This window comes from Cucurbitaria berberidis (genome assembly GCF_010015615.1).
Source record: "Cucurbitaria berberidis CBS 394.84 unplaced genomic scaffold K460scaffold_2, whole genome shotgun sequence".
Lineage (NCBI taxonomy): Eukaryota > Fungi > Ascomycota > Dothideomycetes > Pleosporales > Cucurbitariaceae > Cucurbitaria > Cucurbitaria berberidis.
In genome coordinates, this window is record NW_024468936.1 from 5,116,709 (window position 1) to 5,140,700 (window position 23,992).

The 23,992-nt window shown below is 51.8% G+C and overlaps 7 protein-coding genes across 7 annotated transcripts; 2 read left to right on the top strand and 5 right to left on the bottom strand.

Moving 5' to 3' along the window:
- Positions 1-466: 466 nt before the first annotated feature.
- On the bottom strand, positions 467-1,658 carry K460DRAFT_260472 (NAD(P)-binding protein; the record flags this gene model as incomplete). Its single annotated transcript, XM_040927460.1, has 2 exons — positions 467-987; positions 1,049-1,658. Coding segments are annotated over 2 exons (1,131 nt in total), but the record flags the coding sequence as incomplete, so codon positions are not given.
- A 235-nt stretch (positions 1,659-1,893) lies between these two features.
- On the top strand, positions 1,894-4,149 carry K460DRAFT_375593 (uncharacterized protein; the record flags this gene model as incomplete). The annotated part of the gene is made up of 3 exons (XM_040934785.1): positions 1,894-1,963; positions 2,990-3,409; positions 3,464-4,149. 3 exons carry the CDS (start codon positions 1,894-1,896, stop codon positions 4,147-4,149), a joined length of 1,176 nt encoding a protein of 391 aa, XP_040791385.1.
- Positions 4,150-4,580: 431 nt separating this feature from the next.
- Positions 4,581-6,192, bottom strand: K460DRAFT_276991 (aldehyde dehydrogenase; the record flags this gene model as incomplete). Its single annotated transcript, XM_040928155.1, has 2 exons — positions 4,581-4,627; positions 4,683-6,192. The coding sequence occupies 2 exons, from the start codon at positions 6,190-6,192 to the stop codon at positions 4,581-4,583; spliced, it is 1,557 nt and encodes a 518-aa protein (XP_040791386.1).
- A 1,083-nt stretch (positions 6,193-7,275) lies between these two features.
- On the bottom strand, positions 7,276-8,396 carry K460DRAFT_81257 (uncharacterized protein). The gene has a single exon (XM_040938710.1). It carries the CDS (start codon positions 8,116-8,118, stop codon positions 7,336-7,338), a length of 783 nt encoding a protein of 260 aa, XP_040791387.1. The 5' UTR covers positions 8,119-8,396; the 3' UTR covers positions 7,276-7,335.
- Positions 8,397-8,518: 122 nt separating this feature from the next.
- K460DRAFT_364779 (uncharacterized protein) lies at positions 8,519-9,786 on the bottom strand. Its single transcript, XM_040933057.1, has one exon. It carries the CDS (start codon positions 9,708-9,710, stop codon positions 8,739-8,741), a length of 972 nt encoding a protein of 323 aa, XP_040791388.1. The 5' UTR covers positions 9,711-9,786; the 3' UTR covers positions 8,519-8,738.
- A 739-nt stretch (positions 9,787-10,525) lies between these two features.
- K460DRAFT_404092 (uncharacterized protein) lies at positions 10,526-13,941 on the bottom strand (the record flags this gene model as incomplete). The annotated part of the gene is made up of 7 exons (XM_040936699.1): positions 10,526-11,860; positions 11,909-12,052; positions 12,100-12,817; positions 12,910-13,203; positions 13,253-13,360; positions 13,416-13,441; positions 13,582-13,941. 7 exons carry the CDS (start codon positions 13,939-13,941, stop codon positions 10,526-10,528), a joined length of 2,985 nt encoding a protein of 994 aa, XP_040791389.1.
- Positions 13,942-19,471: 5,530 nt separating this feature from the next.
- On the top strand, positions 19,472-23,338 carry K460DRAFT_280287 (putative histidine kinase HHK11p; the record flags this gene model as incomplete). Its single annotated transcript, XM_040928396.1, has 2 exons — positions 19,472-22,006; positions 22,061-23,338. The coding sequence occupies 2 exons, from the start codon at positions 19,472-19,474 to the stop codon at positions 23,336-23,338; spliced, it is 3,813 nt and encodes a 1,270-aa protein (XP_040791390.1).
- Positions 23,339-23,992: the final 654 nt, after the last annotated feature.

The following is a 23,992-nucleotide window of genomic DNA, read 5'->3' on the forward strand; positions in this document are numbered from 1 at the left end:
ATACGTCCTATGTCACCTAATTCTGACTGAATAAACGCATACATACCTAAATTATTAATATGTGAAGTAAATATTATTCTAGGATTTAAGAAGCTTTTACGATAGAAGAAAACTCTACCTTAAATACCGACTCTATATTAGTAATTACAACAGTTTTAGATGTACTATTATTGATAGATATGTTTAATTTTGTATCATTACAGGAGGTTAAATCGCCGATCCAGCTCTATCTACATGTCAGGGAACACTACTGATACAACACTACCGTGAATCGGCTAGCTGAAGATCAATCTAAGCACACTGCCTTTGGTAAGACTCAACTAAGCGCAGATATCCAACTAGGAAAGTCGCACGCTCTAGTATTACTATCAAAAGATCGATGAGAGCAAATAGGCGAAACCAAACGTCAATTTACTAGGCATTGCTGCATCATAAATGGTTACACAAGGAAGCTCTGGATAAGAGTAGCTCGTTTGACTGCATCCTCAAGACCAACCCAGCCATCGCCTTCCGCTCGCCCATCAGCAAACGCATACAAACACTCCATGACATTTCTGGCCATAATAGGAACCTCAGTGTGTCTGTCGCTCCAGTTCCAATCAATATTCTCCACGCTGTCGCTGTCAAAATGGTGGACTTGGATGGTGACAGGCTCGTCATTTGCACCTGGCTCCAATGAGGTGGTAGACGGCGAAACAAGTCGAACCTCGCCATGCTCGCAGTTGATGGTCCAAGTTAGCGCAGGCGTGCCGGGGAAAGGCTGTCCGCGGCGAAATGAGTAGGAAAGGGTGGCATTAGGTACTGCTTGAGGCGATGACGCGATCGTGCCATGTAGTGACAACAGATCAGGGACATCCGATGTGATGTTTTCGACGATTTCACCTGTTGATGGATCTCGAATGCGGACTTGGGGTCGCTGGAGCTGAGTCTTGGACTGAACTGAGGTCACATCGAGATCTCCCACAACGGACAGGACTAAATCGAGTGCTAGCTTGAGTGAGCACGATGAAACCCTTAAACCTTGGTAAGGCAGATGTAATGAACTTACCGTGACCAGACCCGATTACAATCACATTTCCGCCAACCTCTTTCTGTGCAAAGTACTTCAAGCCCATTGGCAGAATCTCACGATCGTTACTTCCACCAAACACCCGAACATCCGCGCTCAACACCTTGCCCAGCTTCCCGGTCCCGCCGCTCAGCACTTCTTTCAGCTTCAGGACGGGTGGTGCCCACCTGCGCTGCAGGCCCACCGCGACCCTCGAACCACTCGATTTCGCCGCTTCGACTATCTCTTCGATATGTTCTCTCCTCGCAGCGATTGGCCATTCAACATAGACATCTTTGCCTGCGCGTATACTGGGGATAATGGTCTCGTAATGTTTATCGACACGAGTATTGCAGATCACGAGGTCGATGTCTGGATCATCTGCGAGGTCTTTTGGCGTGCCATACGCTTTAGTTTGAGCCGGCAGCTTATAGGTTTGAATGGCGGACTTCGCGGCATCGACGCTACTGTTCAAAAGAGCGCTGATGGTGATCTTTGAGCGACCAGTTGAAGTGAGAAGAGCGGGAAGATGCGCATTCGCAGCCCATGATGTCTTTGCAGAGGAGGATAGGCCAATGAGAGCCGCACGTAGGGGTTGGGGATGGACCATGATTGTGCTGTAATCTCGTTGTTCGGGTCAGCAAAGACTTTGTTTTATGTCATGCCAGTTGATTTGTAAACACGCTGTATTTGTAAGCCACATTGCGACAGCGCGAACGGTACATGTCCGTGATGGAGAGTGCGACGCATTGACGTTGTGGAAACTTTCAGAAACGTAGATGCTGGAACTTTATTCCAGAGCGCTGTGCCATTGTCTAGTGAACCTAGGGTTGCACGTGATCAGTATGCCATGGAATTCTACACCCGTCAATCGACTCGCCCTAAAGCTCCCTCATATAACCACAACCTACCAATGTAACACATACTCCGAACAACTGGATATTGTTCACCTCGCTGGTTTTGTACAGTCTCAGGCAAGGACAGTTGTCAAGCTGGCAAATATATTTCGCAATGCTATCGGACATATACACGTTCCAAAAAGACATCGCAGTCAAGATATGTCAATGGGGTGCGTGGCTTTTACCCGATCAGCACCATCCAGCGATCATAATTAGTAGGGTTTGCTCCGCGCCGAACGCATACCGATTCATCATCTACCCCACCCCATGAATCCGATGCTCCACAAGATTTCAATGATCCGCGGTTAGCCTAGCCTCTACCGGCCTCTTAGCAGAGTTCTAGCGCGACGCTAAAAGTTTCCTCAAGAGTGAACATCTACGCTAAATATAGCTATGTGATGAATTATCCAAACTCCTATGAAGTTTTGGTGCAGGAGGATAATACTGCTTGATTGTGTAAGATTATTGGGATTGTAGACTACCCACGCTAATTATCTATCCTGTGAACAACCGGCAGGGCAAGTATGCGAATTTCTCCCCGAGTTTCTTGGATCTCTTGGCATTGTAAATTGTGGAGTATCTGATTCATGAGATACGCGTCAATTACACCTAGCGGACCACCCCGGGGATAATCTCCCCTCTTTCTGGTCAATGGCATCGCCATATCAGCCATGACCACGGTCTTGGAATAGTGCGGGCGTAAATCGATTCCCTGTGTAGGTTTGGCTGCCGTCGCCAAAGGGGCGTTATTCGTTTGCCTAAGCCTTGCCCTCATATTAACCATCTTCTTGACATGACAATCGTTGACACGAGTCCCTAAAGACACTTTCGCTTTACTCCCGTTTACGCAATCCACAAACGAAGTCGCAGTCAAATTCCGTCTTTGTTAGATTCTTCTCCATCCCCATCCGGAGGTCTTGGCAAGGGAAAACCGAGAAAACCACTACCCACGCGTCGATCTTTAAGGCGTTCCGTATTTCCTTACTCGTCTCTGCATCTTCTACTATGCCACTTCCTATCATTTCAATTAAAAGGATTGGAGTCATCAGCGTCGGTTTGGTCATAATATGTATCCTGGTTTTTTCGACGACAAGTCTCCACAACACGAGAGTAGTGGAGAGACTTAAAGATTCTGCAAAGGGTCGCATATGCGACCATGATCGCCTCGTATTCGGGAATCCTACGATAAGCGATTCCTTTCAGAGCCTGTTTCAAGCCATACGCCATCCCGTATCTGCGCCAACATACACCGACGCATACGGGAAGGTCTTCGACACCAAGAAGGACGGGCCGTGGTGGAAAGAACCGCTTAGAAACGAGATATTGATCCTGGATATCGATACACGGGTTCCGCAGGGGAAGAACGAGCTTTGGAACGATGGCCGCCTGAACTGGGAGGCCATGAAGGAAGAGGGAGACGGTGGCTTGGTTAGTGCGAGTTTTATGAACCATTTTCTTTATGGTTAGTATAACGCTGCCATCCTAATGCTCGTGCTAGGTAGCTAACGCCGTCTAGCGCAAATACATGGGTATGATTACCGCTTCTTCAACGCGCACGACATGGAGGGATTGCACAACACATGGGTCAAACCACATGTGCTCTTCGACCTCTTGCATTCCTACAGATTCGTCATCTTTATCGATGCAGATGCGACCATTCAACATCTGGAGCTCCCTTTTGAATGGCTCTTCAACAAATGGGGCATTACACCACAGACCTCCATCGCCCTCCCTCTGGACTCTCGGCAGACCATCAACGGCGACGAACACGTAAGTGAGGACAGCAAAGGACGACTGCAACTCAACACCGGCGTAGTGGTTGCACAAGCACTACCCTACACCTTCGAGATGTTAAAGGCATGGAAAGAGTGTCCAGAAGAGAAGCGATACCCCGGGTGCGCTCTGTGGAAAGAGGAGTGGAGCCACGAGCAAAGAGCGTTCTCGGAGTATATTCGCTACGACTTTAACCCCACCGGCACAAACATTATCGAGATCCCCTGTGATGATGCAGTGGGGTATCCAGGGCTGGCGGAGCACGAGCATATAAACAGCAACTGCACGGGCCAGTTCATACGGCATCATACGATTGACAAGGCGATGACGAAAAGGAGTACCGAGGTTGCCATGTTGCAAGTCCTGACCGATTTGACGAGGAAGGAGTTGTTGAGCAAGAAGGAGACGTACTGGATACGGGAAACGTAATGAGAGCGGCACGAAGGCAATTAGCCGATGTATCGAAAAGTCATCCCGAGATTGACGGGATACAAGATTTGACTTACGATACCCTGGGACTGCGAAACATCCACGAGCTTTTTTCGGGCCCGGGAACTCCCTCTGTTTGGCATTTCGTTGGACGTAAAGTCCGCTTGGTGCTTTATACTAAAAGACAGTAAGACGGCGTCCATATTATTCGCCTCCACCTTTGGACTCGATTGCTCAAGTGCCTTGGCGGGCAAGGGAGATTTTGAATGCTGGTTGATAACTGCGAAATGCAGGATCCCTGGGGTAATGTAAAATAACAATAATTATCTATGTACATATCATATTCGCTCAATATTTACCAAATGATATCCCGGTACTTGAACGGCTGTGACACGCAAACGGTATCGTATAAGGTGTACGAAACAAAAAAGCTACAACTTGGCACGTCGCTGCAAATATTGCCTAATGCCAATGGCAGCTACCGGATGTTAATGACACTCATCACACGTCACAAGGCGGTGGTGACTACTTACCGACAAGAACAGCCAAACCCTTCAAGCCTAGCAGGCCCAGGAACCAACTTCCCCAGCCCAGCGTCTTCCCCTGGCGATCAAAGTTGGGCTTGATCTCGCTCATATTGGCAAACTTCTGCTTTTTCTTCAGCGAATACGGTGGGTAGCGGACATCGAGCATGCGGTCAATCCAGGCTGGTGTTGTAGTAATAGAGCGACGATGGGTAAAGGCTTCAAAGGAAGCTTTGCCATGGTAGGCGCCCTGGCCGGAGGATCCGATGCCGCCAAAGGGCAAGTTGGGGACGGAGCCGTGAAAGAAGCCGTCGTTGAGGGAAGCGCCACCGGAGCGGGTTTGGCTAAGAATTTGCTCCATCTCCTTCTTGTTTCCGAAGGCGTAGGTGCCAAGCGGCGTGTCGTCTACCTCGTTTGCGATCTTGATAGCCTCGTCCAGGTCGGTGACGGGGAAGATGGGCAGCAGCGGGCCAAAACTTTCGTTGCTGACTAGGCTGTCGTTGATGTCGTTGACCTCGACGACTGTGGGCTCGATGAATAGATCGCTCTCATCCATGGTGCCACCGACAACAATCTTGCCGCTGCTTGTGTCTAGCATCTGCTTCAAGCGCTGGAACTGCTTCTGATTCACGATGCGCCCGTAATCGGGAGATTGGCGAGCGCCACCTGGATAAAACTCGTTGAGCGTATTCTTCAACTCTTGTATAAAGGCTGGCACAACCTCACGATCGATGAAAGTGCAGTTTTGGCTAAGGCAGATCTGACCAGCGTTTAGCGTCTTTGCCCACAAAAGCCTCCTCGCAGCCAGTGTGATATTTGCGTTTCTAGTGATAATGGCGGGATTCTTGCCTCCCAGCTCAAGCGTCAGCGGTGTAAGGGTCTGGGCTGCCTTCTTCGCGATGATAACGCCGACAGTCTCGGAGCCTGTGTAGAAGATCTTGTCCCATTTCTGATCAAGCAGCGTTGTCGTCTCGGGGATGGCACCTTGGACGACTGTGTAGCATGAGGGATCAAGCTCAGCCACGATCTTCGCAAGTACAACCGCTGCATGAGGCGCAGACTCGGATGGCTTCAGAATGGCAGTACAACCGGCAGCGATGGCTCCAATGAGGGGGCCGAGGGACAGTCGAAATGGGACATTATAAGCACCAATGATCAGCGCCGTGCCGAGAGGGTCCTTTCTGATGCGCGGGCCCATCAGCTGGTTTGACAGAGCAATGTCTGCGGGCTTCTCGTCCTTTGCGAAGCGTGGTATGTTGTTGGCCATCCACACGCAGTCATTCATGCACCACGAGATCTCGACCAAGTACGTCTCAAACGACGACTTGCCGAGATCGCGCTTGCACGCCTCGGTGACGAGGGCCTCATTGTCCTTGAGCGCCCAGTAGAGCTTGCGCAATTGCTGGATGCGGAATTCGAGCGGGCGCGTCTTGTGCGAGAGGAAGCTGGAGCGCACTCGTGCGGCAATCGCGGGGATATCGTCGACGGGCGTGTGCTCGAAGGTTGGGAGCTCGGCCATGATGGGTCGTTGGGTGGAGAGGTGGGTGGTCGATGGAAGCTGAGATTAGCGCCACAGTACCTGTATGAGCAAAGAAAAGGGGGGCCTCAACCCTATAAAGGCTGATGAGCTTCGCCCTTCCCAAAGGGTGAGCTGACCCAGCGTCACATTCGCGCGGGAGACATGAGCCTCGGTCCCGACTGGGGTTCGCCCCGCTTTCCTAACTACATGGGGCTCTAGCTCAACGGCTCCGAGTTCCCTAGGTAGTCCGCCGGGCCGTCTCATGTGAATCACCATATAAGCTAAGCGCATGTTTCATGGACTTTGGATTTATAGAGGTACCATAACATCAACAAGATCCCGAACTTCCTTCGAGAACACCTCCTGGAACATACTGTATGCAATCGCATGTTCGTCACAGAGGCCACGTAGACTCTTTATGAGGTAAATTTGGCAGTCATCGCAAGCCTCTGGTTCTGGGCTGCTCTTAATGAACAGCAATTCTAGGCGAAGCAGACCCCGTAAACAGGTCCCTCGAGCGTGTAATAACTGCTTGGTCAGACTGAATACGTCGATCTTCCTGTGTGGGTAGTGTAGGATGTCGCTCAGATCATCTCGAAGCCGGAGTTGTTGCAGGGTTTCGGGTAGGATCGTTGCCCAAGGGAAAACGATATCATCTGGAACGTTAAGATGCGGCTCCGAACATCTGCCATATCGGGGGTTGTGTAACCCCGCTGTTAGATCACCAAAATCGGGCTCCCAGCCGAGGAGCAAGACCCAGGGTATCTCCAACTGTGTTAGCCTTGACATTCGGTTCAGATCAGTGACGCGTCCTATTAGGCCACAGAAAACCACACAATTCCAAGGGTCTTTGATGCTCCTATCCTCCTCACACGCGAATCGTGTCTTGAGCACAAGACTTTCAAGAGTGTTCTGCACATGCGCCAGTGCTTTGCTTAGGCGTGGGCCATGTATTAGAGCTTTGGGCCTCTCCACATCTTCGACAAAATGTGGCCAGCACTCCCAATGTGGAGCGCCACATTGAGCCATGCGGTTGTGGTCGTAGACGAGATGTTTGAGATTAGGTGTACAAGAAAGTATATCTGCAAGCGTGTCTTCGAAGGCTGTACACTTCCGTAAGATTAATGTCGTTAATGGAGTAGATCAAGGTGTAGCGGTTGGTAATGGCCATGCGAAGACAACCGGCTCAGTAAGAATAGTGTTAACAGACACTACACTCGGTAGAAAGAAGAATATTCGAAAAAGATCGAGGTTAGACCAAACACCTCTGGGAGTGGACGGACCATCAAGGCCTAGGCTAACGGTATGAAGGTTCTTATACGGTCTGGCCATCTTGAGAGTCGTTATTTGATGCCGAAAAACTTTGGGGGTGAACTTCGCATGCTGTATGAATCCAATTCCAAGGTCTAGCTGTTCGATGCATTGGCTTTGCATCAGAACTAGGGCGACGATGACGTCGATATTCCCTCTATCAAACTCCACATTCCATTGGTGCGCGTGGAAAGAGTCTATCGCTGAGATTAGATTCTTGATCGTCCGCATATCAGTGGGCAAGAAAGAGGGCTTCGGTCGCTGGCCTTTTGCCCATATGCTACGGGTGCGTTCAACAGCGCACGATGCTAAGCAGTCATCCCTACTGAAGCTGTGTTCCCACCTTCCGTCATTGGCAATAGCATTGCCACGCAGCTTCAGCACCCTGATGTGGCTAGCCAACCAAGCATTGTTGACCAGTGTACGCAGTAGGAGATCTAATGGCGGACAAGGCTGGTCATCTTCCCAAAACCAGTCAATTGTATAGTAAACCCGAGGCGAAAGGAACGCATGCAGAACCCTGCATGTACGGTTCAATCTGGAAAAATCCTGGATTAACAGTGGTGATAAGATCTGTTCGAGCAACTCTGCGGGCAGATCGATAAGCGAGGACATGCTGTCGGGGATTGTGCAGTTCGGCAGTATGATACAAGAATACTAGAGAGTTTCGTGACAGTGGTCGTAGATTTGGGAAGTCAAAGTTCGTGGTCATGGTGGTGAGCAGTTTGGGGCGAGACGAAGCGGCGTAGTCGAGTTATAGCGGGTCCACAATGTGCCTGCCCGCATCCAAGCATAAACCCGCGCGCGTAAGAGGATCACCGTCACCTTCGCACTCATGCAGCGCTAATCACTTCGATGGGTCCCTCTACGCACTAGAAGGAGTGTTTGAGAAGACTTATAGGCGGAGAGCCCTTACCGCCGGGATGGGAGGAAATAAGCTGGAGGCGCCGATGCCGCAGCACAGGTGTGCTTGGGGTGTAGAGCTGTTACGGCCAGAGGAAGTGAAATGTGTTTGTCCGTCGTGAGATGAGATGTATAGCAGTATCAGAAAGTCCAGGAGTGAGGTGTTGTTGCCAGCTTAGCGCTAATCGAGGAATCAACACAATAAGAGGAAGACGCAAGACGACGCATTCGCACGCCATCTCCCCGAATCACTCCCGAAGTGCTACACATGGCTCAAAGTAGTAACACAGTTCAGACGTACACGTACACTCTCTTACCAATCGACACTCCAGCTAAACCCTCAACCGCCTGTCCCACAACCACTCGTAATCCCCCATCGCCCCGTCCACAAACCTCACCAACCTCTCACCTAGCACCTCTCCAAACTCCGCACTCCAATTCTCCCTCTCCCGCCCAACATCTACTTCATCCCCACTTTGCAGCTTACCCAACACCACGCCCCGACTCTTCAACAGTGTATCCTTCATCCTCGCCTCCACACTCCCCATACGCTCCTGCTCCTCTGAACTAACTGCATCCCATTCAAACCTCACCAATTCCGGATCTAATCCCACAGCCACAGCGTATTTGCGCACCAGATCCGGGTTAGAAAGATCGGATGCATCGAGTATGAGAGGACGGTGCGTGTTTGAAGCGCGTGGCGAAGAAGTGAGGAACTTGTACACGGCTACGTGCCAGTGATACGTAGCTTCCCAACGCATAGCATTCTCTGTAGACTCTTCAAGTACTTGATCCACGCCTTCGTTATCAAGCGCCGAGCGGAGCAAGCTAGGGAACGTGAGCGCAGGATGCCGAACAAGGAACGTCGCGCGTACATTGTTCAGCAAGAAAACGTCCGGTACGCAAGTCGGATTGTGCGCGATAGTACTCTCCTCCCCATCTTTTCTTCCCTCGTGGAGGTAGTGCGATTCGGCATCGGTAGCTATCATCCAGTTCACGTGCTCTTTGATGAACGTGCCTTTCCCCTCACGCTCTGCTTGGTCAATCCAAGCTTTCCACGCGTCTAGGCTCGTTTGCAATGCATTGCGCATGCCGGTTTGCTCTTGTACGGTCCAGGATGCGATGGCGCGGCTGAAGGTATCGTGCTTGTACCGGTAGCTTAATGCAGGGAGGAAAAAGTAGCCGTCGCGTGGGTGTCGTGAGATGGATGGCTGGGCTGGGAGATTGAGCAGTTGCGTGACTAGGTTGGATGCTGTGCGTGGTATTGTGAATAGGATATTGTGTAGTGGAGGTGGAAGCGCCATGGTGAATGCGATGGCAATAAATGAAGATTTGCGATATGCGGTCTAGTTTGCAGATCTTGTCAAGGGCTCTTGGGGGGAGGTTCAAATAGAAGTTAAGGCAGAGCAGTTCCTCGTTTAAGTACGGCCGTTGGATCAACCGACGTAGATCTGCACAATAGGTGGTTGCCTGAATGCATGTCAGCGCACGTTTATCCACCGATAGCAGAAAGGATTCGTACTGCATGATCATCCCGTAGCGCTTCCGTGCTTACACAGCCTTACAAGCCAGCCTGACTCGCACGCAATTGAGTATGCATGAGATGGAAATCAAATTGTCACAACGTTGCAAGAGGCGAGTAGAACCTAAAATGCACAAGGATAATTCAAATTCTTGTCAAACTCTATACTCATGCGAATGCCTTTCAGCAATAAGATTACAGACGGGTGAGAACATTATAGTAGCAGTAGTTGAGTAGAACGTGACAGTCAGTGTAATTGAAAAGCTGACGATACAATCAAGACACTCAGCCGCCCAAACCAACAGTCGAACGAAGGTTAAAAAATAAATACCATACAATAGCTCATGGAGCCCATGCGACAGAGAAAAGAATCTAAAGCGAAAGAAAAGGGTATCTCGTAATCCATCATCAGACCGTAGTCGTCATGTTCAAATGCCAAAGCCAACGCGATGCTGATGCGCTATCCAATGCTCCCAGGGAAAATGCCAAAAAAAAAAACAGGGACCAAGGAAGACTATGCGATGCAAAACAAGGAAAAGGAAAAGGAAAATAGACAAAAAATCAAGTGAGACGATTACAGCAACGGGGAGTTCGCGATCAGATGCCCCACTTGTTCCAACCACGAGCTAGAATCCTCTCAAGCGATCCCGTCACACTGTCCAACAGCTCTCCCAGGCTTTCTCCAGGAGTGCATGTCCAGTCATCTGCCAAGCCATTCTGATCCTCGAGAGACACACCGCGGAGGCGGAGCTTGACCCAGAGAAGCAAGCTGATGCAGCCCGTTTGGCAACGCGCGATGTTCAAGGGCAGCTGGGATATGCCTTCAGAAGAGCCAAGGTCCAGCAGGGCCGTGGAGAGGAAAGTAATAGTGTTGATAGTAATTTGAGTGTGTGACAGCATCGTATTGCAGTCCAGCGAGGGCGGCGAGACGGGCGAGCTTGGCGGGCTAAAGATGGGTCCGAATGGGGTGGAAGTCGGTGTCATGGGTGGCGGATGGCTTGGAGAAGAATTCAGTATATGATTAGGCGTTGGTGGTAAGGATACCGACGAGTTGGGGCCAAAAGGGAGCGGTGACTGCGATTGGCGACGGAGAGGTAGCTGTTGTGCCGTCTTCTGGGGTCCCTTGGTTCGGGTATTTGCCGCAGTCGTGATAGCCCATAAGACTAGGGATGCAAAATAAATGCCCATATCAGTTCCCATCTCAGGGGTAATTGACTTTTGTTGCTCTTTCAGCGCGTTTTGTAAGATCTCGATGGAGAGCTTTAGAGCTTCTTGTACCGCCACAGTATATGCCTCGCCTACAGAGGTGGACCAGAGCTGCGAAAGCCATGCCTGAAGAGTGGTCTTCTGAACGGCAAAAGCCTGTGCAGAAGAGACCTTCTCGGATAGAACCCATGACTCGCCTGAGACAGCTAATAGGGCGCGAATGGGAGTTACCTGCACGAGCTTCGCAGTGAGAATCTGTCGCGTTGTATTCGGGGATGTATCGAGGAGTTGTTCGATGTCTAATGTTGAAGGCAAAGATAAGTACGGCGTGGGGGCATCGAAACGATTGTAGTGCGCTGCGAGTAGCACAGAGGACTGGAATGAGTCAAAGGGCGCCACCTTCGAGTCGGCGTTGACTTCGTAAACGTATCTAGGTGAATGAGAAAACTGGTGGACGGCAAAGGCCCATTCAGCTGGATTTGTTGCTTCCCATGAAGAGTTGTGTGTGGGGAAGGGGAGATCGAGGCCAGCATCCTGTATGATTGACGGTAAGGGCTTGCGCGCAAGTAGAACGGCTTGTTGAGACTCCAGGATGTAGCATGAGAGAAAGAGACGCTGCCAAGTCGCGAGCTTGATCCATTGGACCCATCGATCATATGTGGCCTGCTCGGGCGGGAAGACAATGTCAATGATTTGCGACATGAGGGGTTTGAAGTCCTCGGCCGACTGAAGCTGTTAGCGACGTTGTACAATCTATACCAAGAAGTAACCTACTTTGCGGTATACTCTTTCGAATTGGGGGGACAGGGTGTTTGCGCCTCGGCGAGCTCGGTACTGAGAGTATACCTCAATAAGGAACATGGCTTGGTAGTCGCACAATCGATCGGATTCTGCCACAAGATGTCGTTCTTGGTCTCTCTGCTACACGTTAGCTTATACACGCCTCATGCGACATGGTGACCTACCTGTTCAAGCAATTTCTTACACCGATCGTGAAGAGTTTTCGACTTTCGCTTGATGCTCGCATCGTTCGAGTATTGGCCGCCGAGAGCAATCATTGCGGCGTGAAGCATTGGCGACGGGCTCATGCTCTCAAAGGTAGATCGATGGACGACGGGGAAGGTGGGATGAAAGAGCCTCCAGTAATAGTCAAGACAATGTTCAAACAGGTGGGTGTGTGTTACTGGACCCATACCGTATGGCTGCTCTCCAAACAGGAATACTCCCTCTTCTTCATCCCGCTGCATCAGTGTCTTCTGCTCGAAGTGTCCATATATAGACATGGGATCAATGCCGGCTGAGATAGGCATGCTCGTCATGGGATACGATGTGCTCATATAGGCAAGGCCGGGGGCAGTGGGCGTCTTGTCGCTGGTGGACCACGCATACGCCAAATTTGAGGCTGTGGAAGTCGGAGATCGTGATAGATACGACCATTCTCCAATACACGATGCATTCGAGGAGGTGCGTGTCCGATTCGGACCGGGACCATATGGTGGGTTTGCGAAGACGTTGGTGTAGTCACCGGGACCCGGAATGGGCGAAGCATAACCCTCAGACGAGGAGTACCCGGGAGACTGACTGTAGGACTCACTCCAGCTGAGATTAGGCGTCATGGCATCGATTGGCATCGGGACCGCTACCGGGTGTCGAGCAGAGTAGGAAGCTCGCTGCTTGGTGTAGCTAAACGAGCTGTGAGTATGCATTGCAGTGGCAGACGCAGTATAGAAAAAGAAAGATAGGAAAAGTGCTAGGTGCTGTATAATGAAACTCACTTGGGGTCGGACGTAGAACTTGGAGAAGAACGAACAACATGATTGAAACTTGACGGAGCTTGAGGGGTTCGCGGAATTCGAGGAGTACGAAACGGATTGTAATTATACCTTGGAAGTGCACTCGTCTCATGCAGAGGGGAGACAGGCTGCGGAGTGTAGTAAGATGGAGTTGGAGGGAGACTGATGGCCGCGATGCTTGAGGGTACAAGACCGGGCACAGAGGTATGAGTTTCTTCAGGGGATTCCCCTTGGCTGACGACAGATGGCTGGCGGGACTCATTCCCGGGTTCTATGCTGTTGACTCTCAGTATGAAGAATGCAGCGTCGTAGAGGGGTCACTTACTGCCGCTCCTGGTGTCTGTGCAGGAGATCTATTCGATGAAAGATCTTTCCGCAATCGGGGAATTCGCATACGAGAGCATCATCCTGATCATGGTTCTTCTGATGTCGTCTACACTTAGTCTTAGTATGCTTCTGAATCTGGCAAGAGACAAGAGTAAACAAACCTTAGGTGTTCTGCGCGGGTATATGACTGGGGAAAGTTAGTCTCTTGTTCGAGGTGTTGTGTTGACAAGCAATGGCGTTACAGAGGAGAGCTGACATAGCTGATGGCTCAGCCAGCCTCCTTCAGTCGGGGCGAACTGAAGCGAAAATGAAAGGTATATAACTCACCCTTCCGCAATTTTCGCAGTTGTGCACCTTCAAACCTTTCTTCGCTTTGCTGACGCGGCCTGTCCTTGTGTAGTTGACAGATGAGAGATGAGACATCATGTTGGTAGGGCTGGTAGTTGACCGTTGATTAGAGCGGGAGGAGCCGGTGTGGGGGTCGGGTAGAGACTGTTTAAGGCTTCCACGACGACGGGAAGCGTTGGTAGTCTTGGATCCTTTAAGGCGATCATCCGATGACTGCGACGGCTTGCGATGCTTGGTGTGGGTTGATGTGGATTGATGGAGAGGGTTGTCTTCAAGTCGCTGTAGTTGCTTGGTGGGTGGAGCTAATGGGCGGCCGCTTGTCTCACTGGGTTCGGACATGGCTGACTGAAGAGGCGACAGAGGGGTATATATCTAAGCTGGAGGTGATGGGGCTAGGGAGGAAGAGCCTCAAGTGGAGAAGGGTCAAGATGAGCTAGACGTTCCAGACGGGTGATACTGCAGACGGCAACACGGACTAGTGGTCAGGTCATAGACGAGTCGGCGGGGTTTCCAGGGAAAGTTGATAGGCAGACGGAGGAAGACGAGATGAATTAAGAACCGCCGCTAGGGGAGACGATCTGGCAGTGGTGTGTAGTAGACCAGAAAGGGAATAACAGCCGTTCCAAAACAGGGTGGCCGCAACAGATGGAGAGAGCATGTGCTGCGCCTGGGTGAAATTGTGGAAAGGGACTGTAAATATCTGCGGGCAGTGCCTGAGCCAACCCCGAACGAGGAGGGTACTGAGGTAGGGGACGACGCCGTTTTGGAGGGACAAGGGCGATCAGACGCTGCAAGCCCGAGTGTCCTGGGTGTGGATATATGAGGCTTACCAGGGGAGACGCCAAAGGCAGTGCATTGGCCGATCTCTGAGCATGTCGAAAAAGCTTGAGCCCACGGGCATGGCTACGGGCGTACAACCGAACGGTTCGATCAGTGACACTGGGCGACGAGGCGTCCGCGCACCAAATTTGGGACAAGGGCTGGGGTTGTGAATGGGCAGTGGAAAAGACACCGCAACGCCAGGCTGCGGACCGTTCCCGCCCTCAAACCACACTCGAGCAGAGGACGGCACATTGTTACTAAGAGGAGCGTGGCTTGGTAGAGAACCCGAAATAGCGACTCTCGGTTGAAGCATGCCCGTGCTCAGCCCTCCTGCAACGGCGCACCCATGCTTGCTGCCGCTTACTTTAGACTACTACCCTCTGACTAGGATGCACGATATGCTGTCATCGCCGATACTTGATGCGCGTTGGAGGGACGCCGACGGACGACGATGGACGCCGACTCCTGAGGCATCGTAGTATACCGGTACAGGAGTCGCGCTGTGAAGGCATGGCTCATTGGTGGAGCCGCGAATTGTTCTTAGTGCATGTAGCGGCAGATGTGTAGTCCTGCCTGTAGCCCTACCGGGGGTGCCATGTCCAGCGGGAATCAGTACACGGCGACGTCGAATAGTAGACGGCGATGGACTGAACGGCGAATGATTTGGGACGAGGAGTGCTTGTTGACGCGGAGTAGCGATTCTGTTGGCCTTCCCCTGCTTATTCGTCGACGTTCCCTATTTCAGAGCGTAAGCTCGGTGAACAATCTCTCCGCGCACACCATGCGACTTGAAGTGATGCCGCGTCCCCTGACCCTTTTCCAATCTCCACACGCATGCTTGTCTGTGCGCTATGGGCGCAGGGCTGCTCGTGACGCGGGAGGCCTGATCATCCTAGCTGGGAACATGGCGACCAAGCTTTCTTCAGCCCTTCAAGGCTCTGGCGCAAATGAAACACAGCGGGCCAGCAACGGCGCACACTCGTACTTTTGTTGGTACGTTGTTCGATGCTTGCGCACCCACTTATCCGCGAGGACTGGGAATTGGAAGAGGCCCGTCGGTCGCACGCAGGACTGCTCGCGCGCAGGACTGCAGCCCGCACGTCACAGCCTTCACCGGTTTGTAAGGCTCAAGCTCCTGCAGTATGCGAGCTGACATGGACCGGAGCCTAATGCGGAAGGATCGTGCCGGATCAAGACGTGCCCCAGATTGATCATGGCTGTCGCTGTACACACATGGCACAAGCACTCTGTCGCACGTTGTTTGGGCGGATGGCGCGCCTTGCTCTCCCACTCGGTCGGGAGAACGGGACCCCAGAGCTGTCGTGTGTTTGATAGTCAACCCAGCTCCTCCGTCACCGAGACGCTGGATAATTGCAGTGGGATCTTCAGCAGCCCGTCTGACCTGACAAGGTGCAATGCAAATCGAAACCCGCAGAGTGGGTGCGAGACAGCCGACGGGCGCGTAATCCTGGGTGTGTGCTTGCTCCGACGACCACCGCTAATGCGCTCATCATTATGATTATTAGTTTATTGCAGTCGTGTCGAATTGCCCATCCGCAAGCACTCGATGTCCCGTCGATGCGGCTTTGGGCGAAGCGAAGATTGAGTTCAACAAGAAGCGTTTCGGCTGGGGCAATAACCATGCCATTTGCTCTTTTGGGCCAGGCGTCGTAGGTCCTCATAGTCACTGCGCAAGGCTGCCCGGCACGATGATCGCCACTCCTATGACCCATTCGAGCCTATTCTCCTGACGACTGCATTGCGACCTCCCGCAGACATGTCCAGCTATGCTTGCATCTTCGAGGAACGAAGCGAAGCTTACGGGGGTGCGAACGCAAACCAGCGCACGGGGAAGCAGGTATATTGCTTTTGCGCTTCGTCTGCGAGCCACAATATAGCCGGTCATCAAGAAGTCGAAGCATGTCGTTCAGCACGTGTCTGACAGAGTCCATGGACGCGTTGTCGGGAGTTTGGGTAACATCGGCAGATGCGGGCGGGCAGCGCAGGATGCGAAACCATGCAGAAGCCTGCAAAGGTGCTTGACCTGCATCTCGGTCGCCGCATCTACAGGTCGACGGGTTGGAGCCCGATACTTTGATAGTGCGGCTAGACAGTCGACGTTGGCCGACTAAACACCTGTGCTCTAAGACATGGCCAATCCAGCACTCTGTAACACTGACGAACGCTATCGATGCCCGTTGCCCGCCGCGGAGATCAACGTGATACGCAGTTGCGAAAAGACGTTGAGAAAAGGCGGGCAGCGTGTGCAGGGAACTCCAATGTCGCTTCGCAAGGGCTAGCGTGCGTTGTTGAGTGAATGGTTGATTTCCCCCTCATGTTAGCGGGCGCCATTAGTACCTGTCACCAGTCCGACCGACTCAGCTTCATGTCCATTTCTTCTTCTGTGGTCAATAATAATCAAAGTCAAGGAAGCGCTGCATTGCTTGGGCAGTAGTCGGTGGAGCAGAAGGGACACTAAGGGGTCGAGAGCATTGGTGATGACCGTGAGGTGTGCCGTCCCGCCCACTAGTCGATTGCTCTGGCGTCTGGCTCGCGCGCCTGCCGTCGAGGCCATCTGCACCGAATCTGCCCGACGCTGCCACTGCCAGATGTTCAGTGTGTTTGTTTTTACTCATACGCGCGATTGTTGTGCATTCAATTTCAGCGCGGCTTGGATGGGGTGCCGAGAGACTGGCTCGCCTCGTTCAGCTCATGCATGCCGGCAGTGGAACGACCATCGCAGCAAAAGGATATAATTACATGGGGGATCAATATCCAAGAGCTTATTAGCTCAAGATCTTTCTTACCTTCCCCCCTGCAGCAAATAGGCGTCGCAAACGGGTATGGCTTTATCAATTATCAGGGAATTGGTGCAATCAGAGTGGAGCATGTGCAGAGGCTGGCATGTCGCCAAAGCTGCCCAGTCGGGAAACATGGATGGTGGACTGATGGATCCTCACGCCTTCACAGTAGATGGATGCATCGGGGATCCTGTTGCATAAACTATACGATGCTCCATCCTTCAACATGGCATCCATCATGACGAGCCGTCAGGAAGACATACCCTGCCCTCGTATTCGATTCCCCCCACCATCTCCACGCGCGAACCCTCACAGCCTCACCGCCAGCCGCCAGCCGCCAGCCGCCCGTCTTTGCGGGGCAGGTGCACACGGCAGGCGCTGCAAAACAAGGCTAGTGCCCTGCTCCTTCCCGTTGCTAAACTTAGGCCATCCTAGTCGCACCTGCTCCTGCTCCTGCTCCTGCTCCCCCGGCTAAACATGGGTGAGGCTGAACGCTGCTCCATTCTGCGCGACAGAGTCTGCCTCGCTAAAACAATCATCGCGCAATTCTCACGATTAACTTCATCCGACGCTGTATGACGGCATTTCTACACCACGCCAGTTTCATCGCAAGCCCTACCCGGCATGGTGACATGGCAGAAACCCCCCATCCGCCTCGCCAAAGTGGACCTCCCCCACCCAGCCTAGGCCGTCAGCCTTGCCCAAAATAATGTGCTTTCGTAGGAATGCGCCATCTCAGCCGTACTATCAGACTCGAGGCGAGTGTCGGGCTTCTCTATGCCCCCTCAACCGTTACAAATTTATTCTGCTTTTGTCATTGAATTACTCCCGCGTGTGAACAACACGATGCTTCCTGGGAACCCATTGGGCTACCGTAAGCGCCGCCCAGACAGCCACCACGCAGCTACCCACTCACCTCAGCACCTTATTCGTCCTGCGTTGAATAAATCGCAAAAACTTACCACATATATCCTGCCCCACGACACCCTAAAAACCTCCATTTCCAAGCAATCGTGTGGTTTGGGCAATGCCCTTTCGGATTCCAAAATTGCTCACTGCTCCCCCCCCCTCCCAGCGATTCGAACATTAGCGAACACACTCAGCTCACTAAGATTTTACTTAGCGCCTCATAGTTTTTGCAGTTCTCTCTGTCGCTCGTTTCATCATGGTGCCACACCTTCTCTCTCGCTCTCGCTCTCTTCTCACTAATCCAGTACACACGTCCGAAGAGCCGCTAAACCCTCGCCTTCTGTGACAGACGCCACATACCCATACCCAAGCACGCGGATCCGGGCTTTCGTCACCCCTCGTCACACTAGGAACGTGTTTCGGGCTCACCGTGGCGAATCGTTTTAGCGCTTAGGTGAATAGCCGGCCACGTGATGGACGCTACACCAATGTAGAGTGCGATGCGAGGACCAACGTTAGAAAGTGAGACATTCCGAGGTGCATTAATAAAACGTTACTGAGGGCTGCAGATAGGGTCGTCATACGGCAGTCAAGGTTTGGGGACGCTATGCATTGATGGAGATATTGATAGGCATTCCAACACAGCCGCCGCCATCGTAGGACATGCGAGTCTTTGGCAGCCGAGTCTTCTCACCGCTAAAATGTCGATCGAACTGCATCATATGTTGCGTTTCTAGACTTCACTCCCCGCTCTTGATTGTATCAAGGCCTGTTGATCTGTCGTGTAGGGCCACATGCAAACAATATCCGCCCGGTCATCACGTGCTTCATCAAGATTTCCGACTACGCTACTTATGGTCTAGCGCCATCGATCTTGTCAGGCAGATCGATCGCATGTGGCTGCGAACAAGATGTGGTTGCAATAGCAGATTGTTAGCAGCACTCGTAGAAAGGCACAGTAACTTGGATACATGCCCATGCTATGCAATCCATATTATGGCACACCATGTGAAGAAGACAAGAAAACCTCGAAGCGGGACTTTTAGCTGTGACGTCATGCTCGACGTCTTGACAAAAAAAGTCGAGGCCCGCCGTTCCGGGCATAATCACTCAAGACCCAACAAGCACCGCGGTCTCGACCGCCACAGCTGGGTGGCGGAGAAAGCTCGTTCGCCATCGGGGTGCCTGTGGTCCTCAGTATTCCTCTTGGCTGCTATGTACATTCCCTGTCGCCGTGCAGCTCACAATTTGCGCGGGCTAACATGACAGCCCTCAATGGGGTGCCGCCTGAGCAGGGCATATCCTCTCAAGACACATGCGAGACGCCGACACGCTCCATGTGCTGCGTGCCTGATCCACAGAGTCATTCTTCCGAGCAAGAACTAGCCGCCATAACGCTCCTCGCAACGCTCGACCGCGATGATCGCCCCTCGTTCGCCTTCAATGTGCACTCGGCACCGGAGCACGATGCGCCCCTGGACATAATATACCACAATCCCGCGCTGGCAATCGTTGACGGGTTACTGGAGAAGGTATCTAGGCTACACGATGCGAACAGCATATTCGCCGATGTAGTAGTGGGCTCCCATGTAGCATTCCGGGACTGGCTCTGCGGCCGGGCACAGAACGATGACCTCGCGCGCAAGGGCAACGCCTACCTGTTTGAGGGACACGTCTGGACAGCCGTTGAGGTCGAGCACTACAAGCTGGTGAGCGGCGTTCCGACAGCGCTGCTTTGGGTTGATGTGGTGCCTGGACGACAGCGTGGATCCCTAAACTCGAAAGAGAGTAAGGTGCCCGAGAATCGCCCTTCTCAAAGCATAGCACCCAAACGACTGCCTGCAGCGAAACACGGCCCCTTCGACTACACACTAGAAACGCTCCCACCCCCGGCGGCTACCGACCCCCATATCGCCTATTTCCGCAGCGTCGACTGGGCGCAGACACCCCTCGGCCCTATGGCGCAATGGCCTGCCGAACTACGTTGCATTGTCAATCTCGTCTTGAACAGCAGCTTTCCAAATGTTCTGTTCTGGGGCGAGGAAGTGATTATGATATACAACGAGCCGTACATCCAGTTTCTTGGCGCCCTCCATCCAGGTATGGGCAAGAGCATACGCACTGAAGCTGTCGACCACTGGCCCTCATTCGAACCTCTGATCAAGCACATCAACGAAACGGGCCAGTCACTCGCTGAGGGCGATATGCTCTTGTTTATCGACAGGCATAGCTTTAGCGAGGAAACTCATTGGTCGTTTCAATTTGTTCCCGTCTTGGATAGTAATGGTTACATTGCTGGATATAGTCAAAGTTTTTTTGAGACGACAGACCACCATCTCCTCGAACGCCGCGTATCTGGCTTAGTCGAAATGGCCAGTCAGACGGCAAATGCCCGGGACTTCCACTCTTATTGGGATATCACACTGCGTACGATGACTTTGAACGACAAAGACGTACCATTCGCGCTTTTATATGCAGCAGACCGTGACGCTGGCGCCCATATGCCAGCTTTGTCGCCTTCATACACTACCACTCCCTTGGAAAAATGTCTTTTAAAGGGCTCCATTGGGGTTGATGCCAATCACCCAATTGCTCCGTCTGTCATCAGTATTCATCAAAGCTCCCACATTTTCCAGCCCTTCCTTGTCCAGGTGGTTAAATCTAAGAAAGCTACTATTGTGCATCTCGATGAGCTCGCATCATCCGGGGCCGTGTTGGAGGGCATAGATTGGAGAGGATACGGTGACCCATGCCGCACTGTAGTTATATGTCCCATCCTCCTAACCACCGGCGACCAAGTTGAAGGTTTCTTGATACTCGGCATCAATCCCCGAAGGCCATTCGACCAAGCCTACCAGTCGTTTGTCCAAGTCATGCTGCGCTTACTGTCTACGTCACTCGCTTCGGTCGTTCTTTTTGACGACGAGGTGCGTCAAAGAGAAATCGCCATTGGCCAAGCTGCGCGGATTCAGGAACAACTACTCGCTGAACTCAAATTAAAGGAAAAGAGATTCCAGAGATTTGCCGAGCGGTCAGACGTCGGCATCTTCATTATGGATCGTTTGGGCAAATACACTTATCGGAACAAGCGCTGGTACGACCTCTTTGAGATTGCCGTTGGAGACGACGATGTTATGGTTGCTTGGCAAAAGATCGCCTTTCCGGAGGATGTGAAATATTGCGAAGGACTTTTCGCAAAACTGGTAGTGGATCATGAGCCAATCTGTTTCGAGTTAAAGACAAGAATGATCTGGTCGCCGCCCGCCGACCTTGTTCAGTCCGAGTGTGAGAGCACGACGAACTTCAAATGGATCTTGTGCTCTGCTTACCCAGAAATTGATGCAAAAGGTCAGCTATGCGAAATTGTGGGAAATGTAACCGACATCTCGAAGCTGAAATGGGCTGAGAGCATTCAGAAGGTCCGCACCGACAGCGCCCTCGAGAGCAAGCAGCACCTCGAGCATTTCATCGATACAACCTCACACGAGATGCGAAATCCATTGTCTGCTATCATGCAATGTGCCGATGGCATAATATCCTCCTATTCACCTGAGGACAACGGCCAGTTGCCTCGATCCCAGACCTGGTCTACATTTCTGGAGCAGACAATGGACGCAGCACAGACCATCGCTCAGTGCGCACAACATATGCATCACATCGTAGATGACATCCTCACCATCTCAAAACTCGACTCTGGTCTACTCGTTATCACTCCTGTCGATGCCCAGCCAGAAGCAGTGGCTAAGCATGCCATCAAGATGTTCGAGGCTGAGGCTAAGGCCGCCAAAGTCGAGCTCTCCTTTTTAGTTGACCAGTCATTTCGCAACATGCAGATTGACTGGGTTTCTTTAGATCCTACCAGATTACTCCAAGTAAGTACTAAATATTTTCGCCAAGTGTCTACGTGCATATAATTGACCACATAGGTTCTCATCAATCTTCTCACAAACGCGATCAAGTTCACACGGCTCGAATCAACTCGTCGTGTAACGCTCTCTGTCGCTGCAAGCACCATAGAGCCTGCCTCTGTAGCAGGTGGTATTCAGTTCAATGAGGATCGGCTAGTGGATCATGATTCCCATTTGGAAGATGATTGGAAACAAGATCCTGATTTGCTCTTCATTCAATTTTCAGTCATCGACACCGGTCGTGGGCTGTCAGAAGAAGAGAGGGGCAGTCTCTTCACTCGCTTTTCACAGGCATCACCTCGAACTCATATTCACTACGGTGGCTCCGGTCTTGGCTTGTTCATCTCACGACGATTGACCGAGTTGCAAGGCGGCGCTATTGGTCTTGTGAGTGAGTATCGGAAAGGCAGCACTTTCTCCTTCTATATCAAAACGAGACGAACCAAGCCTGTCCTAGCCCGAAAGGGTAGTTTGCCAAGTCCATTCCCCGAGGATATCAGACACAGGTCGGACCCATCACTTATAAGCCCCGCGCGGCCACTCTCTTCACCCCGAAAACCGGCTGTGGAGAGTAATCTGCGATCGGACTTGCCGAGCCCCAAAGTACCGCGCCAGCTTCCCTACTCAAGACAGCATCCGATGACCCATGAGCATAAATCTCCAGATACCATTGGGGTGCCACCAGAGCCCACTCTACAGGAGGTAAAGCGCCCCAAGAGCACACCAGAGATCTTTCATGTGCTCGTCGTCGAAGATAATCTGGTGAATCAGAAAGTGCTCGCAAGGCAGTTACGGAATTTAGGATGCATTGTCAGTGTTGCAAACCATGGTCAAGAAGCCCTCGATTTTCTCCCCAAGACGATGTGCTGGGACCACACTCATCCTACTGCTCCTCCGACCTATCGAAGATCATCGTGCCACATACCGTCAACTGAACTCATTGCTAATCAAGAGGACGACACCCTGCCCATTGAACTCTCCCTGATATTGATGGATTGGGAGATGCCTGTTATGAATGGTCTCACTGCGGTCGCTAAAATCAGAGAACTGGAGAGGCGTGACGTGATGAGAGGCAGAGTGCCAGTCATTGGTGTCACAGCCAATGTCCGACAGCAGCAGATTGAGACAGCAATCGCAGCGGGTATGGACGATGTCGTTAGTAAGCCTTTCAAAGTTGCGGAACTGCTGGCGAGAATGAGAACCATCGTCGCTAGCATGGCCACGGAGACAGCAGGCCAGAATTCCAAAGGTGGGAGTGAAGGCACTGGAGAAAGTAGAAGCGGAAGTGGTGAATGAGAAAGGCCGCATGAATGGAGCAGAATCACCTGCTTCTAAGTAAGGAACCAGCTAGTTGAAGTGGATATTGGCCCGCAGTATATGCTGGGTTCATATCCATTTTCACTTAGGAGAAGACGAGCATGCGCATCCGAAGGACATCGACGTCCACTTACTCGCTAGGTGAAATGGCTCTCAAGCCATGCCGAAATTATACGGGCTTAGCGACAACCTCTAGAGACGGCACTGTTCAGGATTACAAAACTTCCCTACAACAAGCTCTCATCATCGCCACCAACACATCACGGCGTGATGCGTGTACATGAAGCACCGGATTTAGTAAATATCTACCGGTATACAATGTCTCGGTTAACTGTATATAAACATTGTAGTCGCTGGGATTGCAGATAACATCTGGCAACACGCCCACTCGGCAGGGAATGTCGTTCGCACGGCGAACCCCGTGGAGAGAAGAACAGAGAAAGGGAATGCCGTTTTTAAAGTTCGTCCAGATCTCTCTGCGAATTGTAGAGGTGGTCTTATAACAGCGAATGGTACTAGGTATCAACGCGGCTTGGAGCAACCGTAGAGCTGAATACAACACATGACAACGATGCTGCCGACAGCAGCCCGCAACGAAGCACGATTGCATTTGAGTGTATTACTAGACAACGG

Coding starts and splice junctions, on each gene's coding strand:
- K460DRAFT_364779 (XM_040933057.1), bottom strand. CDS start 9,710: ATGGCGCTTCCACCTCCACTACACAATATCCTATTCACAATACCACGC.
- K460DRAFT_81257 (XM_040938710.1), bottom strand. CDS start 8,118: ATGTCCTCGCTTATCGATCTGCCCGCAGAGTTGCTCGAACAGATCTTA.